The sequence below is a fragment of the Nicotiana tomentosiformis genome, chromosome 6, assembly GCF_000390325.3.
Source record: "Nicotiana tomentosiformis chromosome 6, ASM39032v3, whole genome shotgun sequence".
NCBI classification, from domain to species: Eukaryota; Viridiplantae; Streptophyta; class Magnoliopsida; order Solanales; family Solanaceae; genus Nicotiana; species Nicotiana tomentosiformis.
Window position 1 is genome coordinate 558,926 of NC_090817.1, and position 12,731 is coordinate 571,656.

General features: G+C 31.8%; 3 protein-coding genes across 3 annotated transcripts in view; all 3 read right to left on the reverse strand.

The window, feature by feature from the left end:
• The window catches only part of LOC138893461 (uncharacterized), a 7,390-nt gene extending 4,063 nt beyond the window's left edge, over window positions 1-3,327 (reverse strand). Inside the window, exons 1-5 of the mRNA XM_070178073.1 lie at window positions 2,588-3,327; window positions 2,387-2,494; window positions 1,181-1,387; window positions 249-359; window positions 4-149 (exon numbers count right to left, since the gene is read on the reverse strand). Of these exons, the coding sequence (XP_070034174.1) occupies window positions 4-149; window positions 249-359; window positions 1,181-1,387; window positions 2,387-2,494; window positions 2,588-2,794 (779 nt within the window). The 5' untranslated portion in view covers window positions 2,795-3,327. The remainder of the gene's footprint in view (window positions 1-3; window positions 150-248; window positions 360-1,180; window positions 1,388-2,386; window positions 2,495-2,587) is intronic.
• A 424-nt stretch (window positions 3,328-3,751) lies between these two features.
• On the reverse strand, window positions 3,752-7,857 carry LOC138893249 (very-long-chain aldehyde decarbonylase CER3-like). Its single transcript, XM_070177026.1, has 6 exons — window positions 7,121-7,857; window positions 6,920-7,027; window positions 5,714-5,920; window positions 4,782-4,892; window positions 4,509-4,682; window positions 3,752-4,169 (listed from the first exon to the last, which is right to left on the reverse strand). Exons 1-6 carry the CDS (start codon window positions 7,325-7,327, stop codon window positions 3,993-3,995), a joined length of 984 nt encoding a protein of 327 aa, XP_070033127.1. The 5' UTR covers window positions 7,328-7,857; the 3' UTR covers window positions 3,752-3,992.
• A 425-nt stretch (window positions 7,858-8,282) lies between these two features.
• Window positions 8,283-12,388, reverse strand: LOC138893247 (very-long-chain aldehyde decarbonylase CER3-like). Its single transcript, XM_070177024.1, has 6 exons — window positions 11,652-12,388; window positions 11,451-11,558; window positions 10,245-10,451; window positions 9,313-9,423; window positions 9,040-9,213; window positions 8,283-8,700 (listed from the first exon to the last, which is right to left on the reverse strand). The coding sequence occupies exons 1-6, from the start codon at window positions 11,856-11,858 to the stop codon at window positions 8,524-8,526; spliced, it is 984 nt and encodes a 327-aa protein (XP_070033125.1). The 5' UTR covers window positions 11,859-12,388; the 3' UTR covers window positions 8,283-8,523.
• Window positions 12,389-12,731: the final 343 nt, after the last annotated feature.

Consider the following 12,731-nt stretch of genomic DNA (forward strand, 5'->3'; position numbering starts at 1 on the left):
TCTAGAGGCAATCTCATGGCAGCAAGATCACCATAAGTACAGTCACTTCTAAAGGGAAAGACAGGAGGTACCACAAACTGGTGGAAATGTGCTGCTGTTGGTGCAAAATTCTGCTCACTTGGAGTTATCCATTTTCCAACTATCCATGTCTACAAATATCACCGACCAAAACAATCATATAATGATAATATATTTGAATTATTTTGATGAAATATTTCAGAATTAAATTATGCAAATAAGACGTTTACCTTGCAGTTTTTTGCTGCCTGATACTTTGTCACTTGGACTAGGTACTTTTGGTATTCAGAAGGAGCTTCCTTTTGGATCTTTAGAAATCTTTCAGTTGATGAAGTTAGCATCTGCAAATTTGAATAACATAGTCAATGATTAATTGAACATATAATTGTTCAAAAATCATGATTTTAGTATTATGACTAAATTGATATTAGTAGTAATTCTTGTGCTTAGACCGCAACAGGAAAACCAAACGGAAAAAATCATTTGGATAAAATGGAGCAACCTCTTGAATTCCCCCAATAGTTTAATTCAGTTTCAAGTAAAACTTAAAGATCAATCCACAACTTTAAATGAACTTGGCTCACTAGACTACACGATTTTGACATAGGACATTATCATTAATATACACAACTTTTCATGAAACAATCGAAATTCAGAACTCCTGGAAAAAGAAACTAATTAACATAGTGTAACTTTTTCCTATATGGATATCGATATAAATGGACCCCCAGCCGCTACTTTAAAAGCCTATCTTTTATCATCCATGTCAATGTATACAGTACAAAACTACGTTATTGCAATCGGCATAAAACCGCCCATAAAAGCGAGTGGTTCATCAAAATAACTCTTGTGAAAAGTAAAACTATAATCTTTTTTTTTGTCTGTATGCACTTGGAAAGCATTTGTCTTTTTAAGGTTTCGATCGTCATAAATGTCAAAACTATAAAGACAGTCCATGACTTGATCTATGGTGGGGCCATTGGTTGTTGAATCTAAAGAATTTTCCATCCAAAGAAAATTCGTACCCAAAAATTATAGTAGTATGGTCTTAATCATAAATTTTTGACAAAACAGCCAAGAAAATGGCTATACATGGATAAATATAAAGCCAAAAATTGAAAAAAATTAAATTTAAAAGGGAAGTAGAAATTATGATACTTACAAGCACACGAACTTGTCTTGTGCAAAGATAAAGAGCAATAGCTCGTCCAAGTTTAGAGGTGGCTCCAGTTAAGAAAACCTCAGTGATGTCCTTTGGAATTTCTTTAAGGATAACAGCTGCAGTTAAGGTATTCCCATGTACGACTCTTACTCTAAGGTTAGGATGCTTGTTCACAAATAGTGTCCCTCCTCCATTTAGTGCCTCGTTCTGCATATATAACAACAATCCAAAATCAATGCTATGTATTATTTTTAACAACAAAAAACCTAGTATAGTTCCAAAAGTGGGTGTGGTATATAGACTTTACTGATGGATCCATCTCATGTGTAAGAAAGATATCTTTCTCTTGGCTTTAAAATGTCAAAGCAACTAAAGGAATAATAAGGAAGATTTTATGGCAAATATTTCTTTGGTTTCACATTGAATATTTGACTCTTGCCAAACTCATGAGATCATTGATGACATCAATGAATCAATCCTAAACACTATAAATAGGTGTCTTGCTCTCATTGTAAAATACACCAACAAAGAGAGAAAGAAAGAGTGATGTTTCACAGATAGGGTATAAGAAAATAGTCTGTTAAGAAAATAGAAAGTAAGTGATATTGTAGTGAGGTGGGAATATCAAAAGATTCTTTTGAGTGTTATAGTGGTCTTTGGAGTATTTTACTCGGACCTACAAAGTATAAAATTCCTTGCTATAGTAATATCAGTTGCTCATCTCAGGGCCGTAATTTTTTCTTATTCAAAAGGGTTTTCCACGTAAAAATTTTGGTGTTGTTGTCACTCTTTTATTCTTGTTAATTACCGTATCTAGGTGCTACGTTATTATTTCTCTTTTATTACCGTGAATATTATTTTTGTAGGGGGTTAATTCTCAAGACTTACCCCTACCCTACAAAGGTAGAGAGGTTGTAGACTCTCGGCTCGAGGACAAAATGAAGCAGTAGCAACAATGCTATTATATAATCAATGACATTTGCCATTTGGTACACGCACAAGATTCTTACATTTTCATCTTATTTATTACTTAACCGAGGTAAAGTGCATTAGTTTGTTAGATTCTTACATTTTCACCTTATTTATTACTTAACCGAGGTAAAGTGCATTAGTTTGTTAGATTCTTACATTTTCACCTTATTTATTACTTAACAGAGGTAAAGTGCATAGTTTGTTAACATCTGATGCGAGTAAGTTAAAGAGTACCTTGTTTAATGCAGCAAGGCTGATGACTTTGACACCCAATCTATCAGCCCTAAGAATTGCTTGCTCTATTTGTTTATTAATGCCTTGTGCTGCAAATGGCAAGAAATACTGCCACACAAATATTCACAACAAACCAAATTAGTATATTCATATCTAAAAACCGCAACTTAATAAATAGGAAAAACAAGAAAACGTACAGACCTGGAAACCAAAGCGAGGGACGACCCAAGTTTGGTGTAAGTAGCCTCTGAGGTAGTAAAAAGTGTTCAAAAAGGGCTTGGAGTAGAGCCACATTACAAGCATGGCAAGGAAAGAAAGAGGCAATAATGGTATTAAGAAGAGCTTTGTGCTGAAAGGAGTTGAACTGAATGATCTGAACATATAGGGTACATGCAATGCCGATGTCATGTCTACTACATGCGCCAAGAACACAAAATCTGGCACCCTCCCATTCTTACCTGAAATATAGTAGTATTCAAATTTTAGGAATAACTAACCTAAATAGTCGTTCACCCAGCCGACCTTTATATATCATATACATATATAATATATGTATAATTCATTTATGATATATTTATAACTATATATAATCTATGTATACATATTCAGAAATATAAATAGTGAATCAGATCGACTGACTATTTATATACGCCGGTTTGACAACCTAGATAAAAATAATCTCAAAGGGCCAAATATACCTTTGTACTTTCGAAAATGATCTAAAAATACTCATCGTTATACTATTGGGCTATATATACCCTTCCCGTCATACTTTGAAACAAATATACCATTATTTTGGATGGAGTGCCACGTGTCAGCACCAGATGAAAACGATCCATTTCTTTTTTTTACCCGATCCGTTTTAAAAAACACACCACCCGACCTGTTTTAAAATTTAATTTTTTTAAAGCATATATTTTGTAAAATCTGGAATTTTTTATGTAAAAACTGAAAAAAAATGAATTTGCAAAATATATATTTTAAGTCTTTTCAGTTTTTTTAAAGTATTTTTTTTGTAAATAATGAAAAAAAATATTTTTTTAAAAATACTTTAAAAACTGAAAAATATATATTCTGTAAAAACTGGAAAAACAAAATTAAAAAATATATATATTTCAGTTTTTTCAGTTTTTTAAAGTATTATTTTTGTAAAAACTGAAAAAAAAAATATTTACAAAATATTTTTATTTTTTTAAAACTAATGCATATGTAGTCCACTGCTTTAGGAGAGTCATTTTTTTCAATTTTAAAAAAAAATCAGTTTTTACAAAAAAAATACTTTAAAAAAACTGAAAAGACTTAAAAATATATATTTTGCAATTTTTTTTTTCAGTTTTTACAGAATATATATTTTTGACAAAGAAATAGTGAAAACATAGAATCATGGATTTTAATTGAAATTCTTAAATATACATACAGAATGAAATAGTAGATTATGTAATTGTACCACAAATCAAACTAAATGTAAATATCTAGCCAACTAAATTAATTTCTGTTTCTCCACACCTACAAATGGGATGTTAAGAACATTATTATTTAACCACTTTCTCAGGTAACTATTGAATTGGAAATTTTAATTAATTTCCACATGTTACTTAATCACACATTAATCAATCTGTCTGAAACTTGATACTGGCTTTAATCCATGTTTTAAAGCTGCCTCCCAAACTAAGTCGATCCTGTGCACATCAATAGCTCCAACTTCATGGTGTGTCCAGCCTTCCAATGAGTGAACCACTCCTCCTGCATGGCATGCATGGACTACCCCTCTTTCCATTGTATACTGTTTAATAATTTATCCCAAAAAAAAATTAGTTATGAGAATTAATATAGAGAAAATATATATTTGCAGGTTACTTTTAGGTGTTTCAAAAAGTTTACTAAAGGCATACAATAAAATGGATAACTCCAAGTGATCAGAAAATAGTGTGGTGAAGGAGACTAGAGAGTGGTGAATACATGTTTCATTCTTAATAAGATATTTCGGGTATGGAGTCGTCTCTGGTTGGGAGAATTTTACCCTCAAAGTGGGACTTCCATGCCAAAATCCGGATTACTCAGGCCCAAAGCGGGTACCGGATATCGAAAGAAAAAAAAAAGAGACAGACAGAAAATTGTATACCTCACAAGATCCAAGTCCTTGAACATCTAGAGGCAATCTCATGGCAGCAAGATCACCATAAGTACAGTCACTTCTAAAGGGAAAGACAGGAGGTACCACAAACTGGTGGAAATGTGCTGCTGTTGGTGCAAAATTCTGCTCACTTGGAGTTATCCATTTTCCAACTATCCATGTCTACAAATATCACCGACCAAAACAATCATATAATGATAATATATTTGAATTATTTTGATGAAATATTTCAGAATTAAATTATGCAAATAAGACGTTTACCTTGCAGTTTTTTGCTGCCTGATACTTTGTCACTTGGACTAGGTACTTTTGGTATTCAGAAGGAGCTTCCTTTTGGATCTTTAGAAATCTTTCAGTTGATGAAGTTAGCATCTGCAAATTTGAATAACATAGTCAATGATTAATTGAACATATAATTGTTCAAAAATCATGATTTTAGTATTATGACTAAATTGATATTAGTAGTAATTCTTGTGCTTAGACCGCAACAGGAAAACCAAACGGAAAAAATCATTTGGATAAAATGGAGCAACCTCTTGAATTCCCCCAATAGTTTAATTCAGTTTCAAGTAAAACTTAAAGATCAATCCACAACTTTAAATGAACTTGGCTCACTAGACTACACGATTTTGACATAGGACATTATCATTAATATACACAACTTTTCATGAAACAATCGAAATTCAGAACTCCTGGAAAAAGAAACTAATTAACATAGTGTAACTTTTTCCTATATGGATATCGATATAAATGGACCCCCAGCCGCTACTTTAAAAGCCTATCTTTTATCATCCATGTCAATGTATACAGTACAAAACTACGTTATTGCAATCGGCATAAAACCGCCCATAAAAGCGAGTGGTTCATCAAAATAACTCTTGTGAAAAGTAAAACTATAATCTTTTTTTTTGTCTGTATGCACTTGGAAAGCATTTGTCTTTTTAAGGTTTCGATCGTCATAAATGTCAAAACTATAAAGACAGTCCATGACTTGATCTATGGTGGGGCCATTGGTTGTTGAATCTAAAGAATTTTCCATCCAAAGAAAATTCGTACCCAAAAATTATAGTAGTATGGTCTTAATCATAAATTTTTGACAAAACAGCCAAGAAAATGGCTATACATGGATAAATATAAAGCCAAAAATTGAAAAAAATTAAATTTAAAAGGGAAGTAGAAATTATGATACTTACAAGCACACGAACTTGTCTTGTGCAAAGATAAAGAGCAATAGCTCGTCCAAGTTTAGAGGTGGCTCCAGTTAAGAAAACCTCAGTGATGTCCTTTGGAATTTCTTTAAGGATAACAGCTGCAGTTAAGGTATTCCCATGTACGACTCTTACTCTAAGGTTAGGATGCTTGTTCACAAATAGTGTCCCTCCTCCATTTAGTGCCTCGTTCTGCATATATAACAACAATCCAAAATCAATGCTATGTATTATTTTTAACAACAAAAAACCTAGTATAGTTCCAAAAGTGGGTGTGGTATATAGACTTTACTGATGGATCCATCTCATGTGTAAGAAAGATATCTTTCTCTTGGCTTTAAAATGTCAAAGCAACTAAAGGAATAATAAGGAAGATTTTATGGCAAATATTTCTTTGGTTTCACATTGAATATTTGACTCTTGCCAAACTCATGAGATCATTGATGACATCAATGAATCAATCCTAAACACTATAAATAGGTGTCTTGCTCTCATTGTAAAATACACCAACAAAGAGAGAAAGAAAGAGTGATGTTTCACAGATAGGGTATAAGAAAATAGTCTGTTAAGAAAATAGAAAGTAAGTGATATTGTAGTGAGGTGGGAATATCAAAAGATTCTTTTGAGTGTTATAGTGGTCTTTGGAGTATTTTACTCGGACCTACAAAGTATAAAATTCCTTGCTATAGTAATATCAGTTGCTCATCTCAGGGCCGTAATTTTTTCTTATTCAAAAGGGTTTTCCACGTAAAAATTTTGGTGTTGTTGTCACTCTTTTATTCTTGTTAATTACCGTATCTAGGTGCTACGTTATTATTTCTCTTTTATTACCGTGAATATTATTTTTGTAGGGGGTTAATTCTCAAGACTTACCCCTACCCTACAAAGGTAGAGAGGTTGTAGACTCTCGGCTCGAGGACAAAATGAAGCAGTAGCAACAATGCTATTATATAATCAATGACATTTGCCATTTGGTACACGCACAAGATTCTTACATTTTCATCTTATTTATTACTTAACCGAGGTAAAGTGCATTAGTTTGTTAGATTCTTACATTTTCACCTTATTTATTACTTAACCGAGGTAAAGTGCATTAGTTTGTTAGATTCTTACATTTTCACCTTATTTATTACTTAACAGAGGTAAAGTGCATAGTTTGTTAACATCTGATGCGAGTAAGTTAAAGAGTACCTTGTTTAATGCAGCAAGGCTGATGACTTTGACACCCAATCTATCAGCCCTAAGAATTGCTTGCTCTATTTGTTTATTAATGCCTTGTGCTGCAAATGGCAAGAAATACTGCCACACAAATATTCACAACAAACCAAATTAGTATATTCATATCTAAAAACCGCAACTTAATAAATAGGAAAAACAAGAAAACGTACAGACCTGGAAACCAAAGCGAGGGACGACCCAAGTTTGGTGTAAGTAGCCTCTGAGGTAGTAAAAAGTGTTCAAAAAGGGCTTGGAGTAGAGCCACATTACAAGCATGGCAAGGAAAGAAAGAGGCAATAATGGTATTAAGAAGAGCTTTGTGCTGAAAGGAGTTGAACTGAATGATCTGAACATATAGGGTACATGCAATGCCGATGTCATGTCTACTACATGCGCCAAGAACACAAAATCTGGCACCCTCCCATTCTTACCTGAAATATAGTAGTATTCAAATTTTAGGAATAACTAACCTAAATAGTCGTTCACCCAGCCGACCTTTATATATCATATACATATATAATATATGTATAATTCATTTATGATATATTTATAACTATATATAATCTATGTATACATATTCAGAAATATAAATAGTGAATCAGATCGACTGACTATTTATATACGCCGGTTTGACAACCTAGATAAAAATAATCTCAAAGGGCCAAATATACCTTTGTACTTTCGAAAATGATCTAAAAATACTCATCGTTATACTATTGGGCTATATATACCCTTCCCGTCATACTTTGAAACAAATATACCATTATTTTGGATGGAGTGCCACGTGTCAGCACCAGATGAAAACGATCCATTTCTTTTTTTTACCCGATCCGTTTTAAAAAACACACCACCCGACCTGTTTTAAAATTTAATTTTTTTAAAGCATATATTTTGTAAAATCTGGAATTTTTTATGTAAAAACTGAAAAAAAATGAATTTGCAAAATATATATTTTAAGTCTTTTCAGTTTTTTTAAAGTATTTTTTTTGTAAATAATGAAAAAAAATATTTTTTTAAAAATACTTTAAAAACTGAAAAATATATATTCTGTAAAAACTGGAAAAACAAAATTAAAAAATATATATATTTCAGTTTTTTCAGTTTTTTAAAGTATTATTTTTGTAAAAACTGAAAAAAAAATATTTACAAAATATTTTTATTTTTTTAAAACTAATGCATATGTAGTCCACTGCTTTAGGAGAGTCATTTTTTTCAATTTTAAAAAAAAATCAGTTTTTACAAAAAAAATACTTTAAAACAACTGAAAAGACTTAAAAATATATATTTTGCAATTTTTTTTCCAGCTTTTACAGAATATATATTTTTGACAAAGAAATAGTGAAAACATAGAATCATGGATTTTAATTGAAATTCTTAAATATACATACAGAATGAAATAGTAGATTATGTAATTGTACCACAAATCAAACTAAATGTAAATATCTAGCCAACTAAATTAATTTCTGTTTCTCCACACCTACAAATGGGATGTTAAGAACATTATTATTTAACCACTTTCTCAGGTAACTATTGAATTGGAAATTTTAATTAATTTCCACATGTTACTTAATCACACATTAATCAATCTGTCTGAAACTTGATACTGGCTTTAATCCATGTTTTAAAGCTGCCTCCCAAACTAAGTCGATCCTGTGCACATCAATAGCTCCAACTTCATGGTGTGTCCAGCCTTCCAATGAGTGAACCACTCCTCCTGCATGGCATGCATGGACTACCCCTCTTTCCATTGTATACTGTTTAATAATTTATCCCAAAAAAAAATTAGTTATGAGAATTAATATAGAGAAAATATATATTTGCAGGTTACTTTTAGGTGTTTCAAAAAGTTTACTAAAGGCATACAATAAAATGGATAACTCCAAGTGATCAGAAAATAGTGTGGTGAAGGAGACTAGAGAGTGGTGAATACATGTTTCATTCTTAATAAGATATTTCGGGTATGGAGTCGTCTCTGGTTGGGAGAATTTTACCCTCAAAGTGGGACTTCCATGCCAAAATCCGGATTACTCAGGCCCAAAGCGGGTACCGGATATCGAAAGAAAAAAAAAAGAGACAGACAGAAAATTGTATACCTCACAAGATCCAAGTCCTTGAACATCTAGAGGCAATCTCATGGCAGCAAGATCACCATAAGTACAGTCACTTCTAAAGGGAAAGACAGGAGGTACCACAAACTGGTGGAAATGTGCTGCTGTTGGTGCAAAATTCTGCTCACTTGGAGTTATCCATTTTCCAACTATCCATGTCTACAAATATCACCGACCAAAACAATCATATAATGATAATATATTTGAATTATTTTGATGAAATATTTCAGAATTAAATTATGCAAATAAGACGTTTACCTTGCAGTTTTTTGCTGCCTGATACTTTGTCACTTGGACTAGGTACTTTTGGTATTCAGAAGGAGCTTCCTTTTGGATCTTTAGAAATCTTTCAGTTGATGAAGTTAGCATCTGCAAATTTGAATAACATAGTCAATGATTAATTGAACATATAATTGTTCAAAAATCATGATTTTAGTATTATGACTAAATTGATATTAGTAGTAATTCTTGTGCTTAGACCGCAACAGGAAAACCAAACGGAAAAAATCATTTGGATAAAATGGAGCAACCTCTTGAATTCCCCCAATAGTTTAATTCAGTTTCAAGTAAAACTTAAAGATCAATCCACAACTTTAAATGAACTTGGCTCACTAGACTACACGATTTTGACATAGGACATTATCATTAATATACACAACTTTTCATGAAACAATCGAAATTCAGAACTCCTGGAAAAAGAAACTAATTAACATAGTGTAACTTTTTCCTATATGGATATCGATATAAATGGACCCCCAGCCGCTACTTTAAAAGCCTATCTTTTATCATCCATGTCAATGTATACAGTACAAAACTACGTTATTGCAATCGGCATAAAACCGCCCATAAAAGCGAGTGGTTCATCAAAATAACTCTTGTGAAAAGTAAAACTATAATCTTTTTTTTTGTCTGTATGCACTTGGAAAGCATTTGTCTTTTTAAGGTTTCGATCGTCATAAATGTCAAAACTATAAAGACAGTCCATGACTTGATCTATGGTGGGGCCATTGGTTGTTGAATCTAAAGAATTTTCCATCCAAAGAAAATTCGTACCCAAAAATTATAGTAGTATGGTCTTAATCATAAATTTTTGACAAAACAGCCAAGAAAATGGCTATACATGGATAAATATAAAGCCAAAAATTGAAAAAAATTAAATTTAAAAGGGAAGTAGAAATTATGATACTTACAAGCACACGAACTTGTCTTGTGCAAAGATAAAGAGCAATAGCTCGTCCAAGTTTAGAGGTGGCTCCAGTTAAGAAAACCTCAGTGATGTCCTTTGGAATTTCTTTAAGGATAACAGCTGCAGTTAAGGTATTCCCATGTACGACTCTTACTCTAAGGTTAGGATGCTTGTTCACAAATAGTGTCCCTCCTCCATTTAGTGCCTCGTTCTGCATATATAACAACAATCCAAAATCAATGCTATGTATTATTTTTAACAACAAAAAACCTAGTATAGTTCCAAAAGTGGGTGTGGTATATAGACTTTACTGATGGATCCATCTCATGTGTAAGAAAGATATCTTTCTCTTGGCTTTAAAATGTCAAAGCAACTAAAGGAATAATAAGGAAGATTTTATGGCAAATATTTCTTTGGTTTCACATTGAATATTTGACTCTTGCCAAACTCATGAGATCATTGATGACATCAATGAATCAATCCTAAACACTATAAATAGGTGTCTTGCTCTCATTGTAAAATACACCAACAAAGAGAGAAAGAAAGAGTGATGTTTCACAGATAGGGTATAAGAAAATAGTCTGTTAAGAAAATAGAAAGTAAGTGATATTGTAGTGAGGTGGGAATATCAAAAGATTCTTTTGAGTGTTATAGTGGTCTTTGGAGTATTTTACTCGGACCTACAAAGTATAAAATTCCTTGCTATAGTAATATCAGTTGCTCATCTCAGGGCCGTAATTTTTTCTTATTCAAAAGGGTTTTCCACGTAAAAATTTTGGTGTTGTTGTCACTCTTTTATTCTTGTTAATTACCGTATCTAGGTGCTACGTTATTATTTCTCTTTTATTACCGTGAATATTATTTTTGTAGGGGGTTAATTCTCAAGACTTACCCCTACCCTACAAAGGTAGAGAGGTTGTAGACTCTCGGCTCGAGGACAAAATGAAGCAGTAGCAACAATGCTATTATATAATCAATGACATTTGCCATTTGGTACACGCACAAGATTCTTACATTTTCATCTTATTTATTACTTAACCGAGGTAAAGTGCATTAGTTTGTTAGATTCTTACATTTTCACCTTATTTATTACTTAACCGAGGTAAAGTGCATTAGTTTGTTAGATTCTTACATTTTCACCTTATTTATTACTTAACAGAGGTAAAGTGCATAGTTTGTTAACATCTGATGCGAGTAAGTTAAAGAGTACCTTGTTTAATGCAGCAAGGCTGATGACTTTGACACCCAATCTATCAGCCCTAAGAATTGCTTGCTCTATTTGTTTATTAATGCCTTGTGCTGCAAATGGCAAGAAATACTGCCACACAAATATTCACAACAAACCAAATTAGTATATTCATATCTAAAAACCGCAACTTAATAAATAGGAAAAACAAGAAAACGTACAGACCTGGAAACCAAAGCGAGGGACGACCCAAGTTTGGTGTAAGTAGCCTCTGAGGTAGTAAAAAGTGTTCAAAAAGGGCTTGGAGTAGAGCCACATTACAAGCATGGCAAGGAAAGAAAGAGGCAATAATGGTATTAAGAAGAGCTTTGTGCTGAAAGGAGTTGAACTGAATGATCTGAACATATAGGGTACATGCAATGCCGATGTCATGTCTACTACATGCGCCAAGAACACAAAATCTGGCACCCTCCCATTCTTACCTGAAATATAGTAGTATTCAAATTTTAGGAATAACTAACCTAAATAGTCGTTCACCCAGCCGACCTTTATATATCATATACATATATAATATATGTATAATTCATTTATGATATATTTATAACTATATATAATCTATGTATACATATTCAGAAATATAAATAGTGAATCAGATCGACTGACTATTTATATACGCCGGTTTGACAACCTAGATAAAAATAATCTCAAAGGGCCAAATATACCTTTGTACTTTCGAAAATGATCTAAAAATACTCATCGTTATACTATTGGGCTATATATACCCTTCCCGTCATACTTTGAAACAAATATACCATTATTTTGGATGGAGTGCCACGTGTCAGCACCAGATGAAAACGATCCATTTCTTTTTTTTACCCGATCCGTTTTAAAAAACACACCACCCGACCTGTTTTAAAATTTAATTTTTTTAAAGCATATATTTTGTAAAATCTGGAATTTTTTATGTAAAAACTGAAAAAAAATGAATTTGCAAAATATATATTTTAAGTCTTTTCAGTTTTTTTAAAGTATTTTTTTTGTAAATAATGAAAAAAAATATTTTTTTAAAAATACTTTAAAAACTGAAAAATATATATTCTGTAAAAACTGGAAAAACAAAATTAAAAAATATATATATTTCAGTTTTTTCAGTTTTTTAAAGTATTATTTTTGTAAAAACTGAAAAAAAAAATATTTACAAAATATTTTTATTTTTTTAAAACTAATGCATATGTAGTCCACTGCTTTAGGAGAGTCATTTTTTTCAATTTTAAAAAAAAATCAGTTTTTACAAAAAAAATACTT

Bases quoted from the DNA above. Each gene is read 5' to 3' on its own strand.
- LOC138893249 (XM_070177026.1), bottom strand. From the start codon at position 7,327: ATGACATCGGCATTGCATGTACCCTATATGTTCAGATCATTCAGTTCA. The intron at 7,028-7,120 runs GTCTGTACGTTT...TTTGTGTGGCAG, and splicing joins TCCCTCGCTTTGGTTTCCAG to TATTTCTTGCCATTTGCAGC. The intron at 4,683-4,781 runs GTAAACGTCTTA...TGATATTTGTAG, and splicing joins AGGCAGCAAAAAACTGCAAG to ACATGGATAGTTGGAAAATG.
- LOC138893247 (XM_070177024.1), bottom strand. From the start codon at position 11,858: ATGACATCGGCATTGCATGTACCCTATATGTTCAGATCATTCAGTTCA. The intron at 11,559-11,651 runs GTCTGTACGTTT...TTTGTGTGGCAG, and splicing joins TCCCTCGCTTTGGTTTCCAG to TATTTCTTGCCATTTGCAGC. The intron at 8,701-9,039 runs GTATACAATTTT...ATTATTAAACAG, and splicing joins AAGGACTTGGATCTTGTGAG to TATACAATGGAAAGAGGGGT.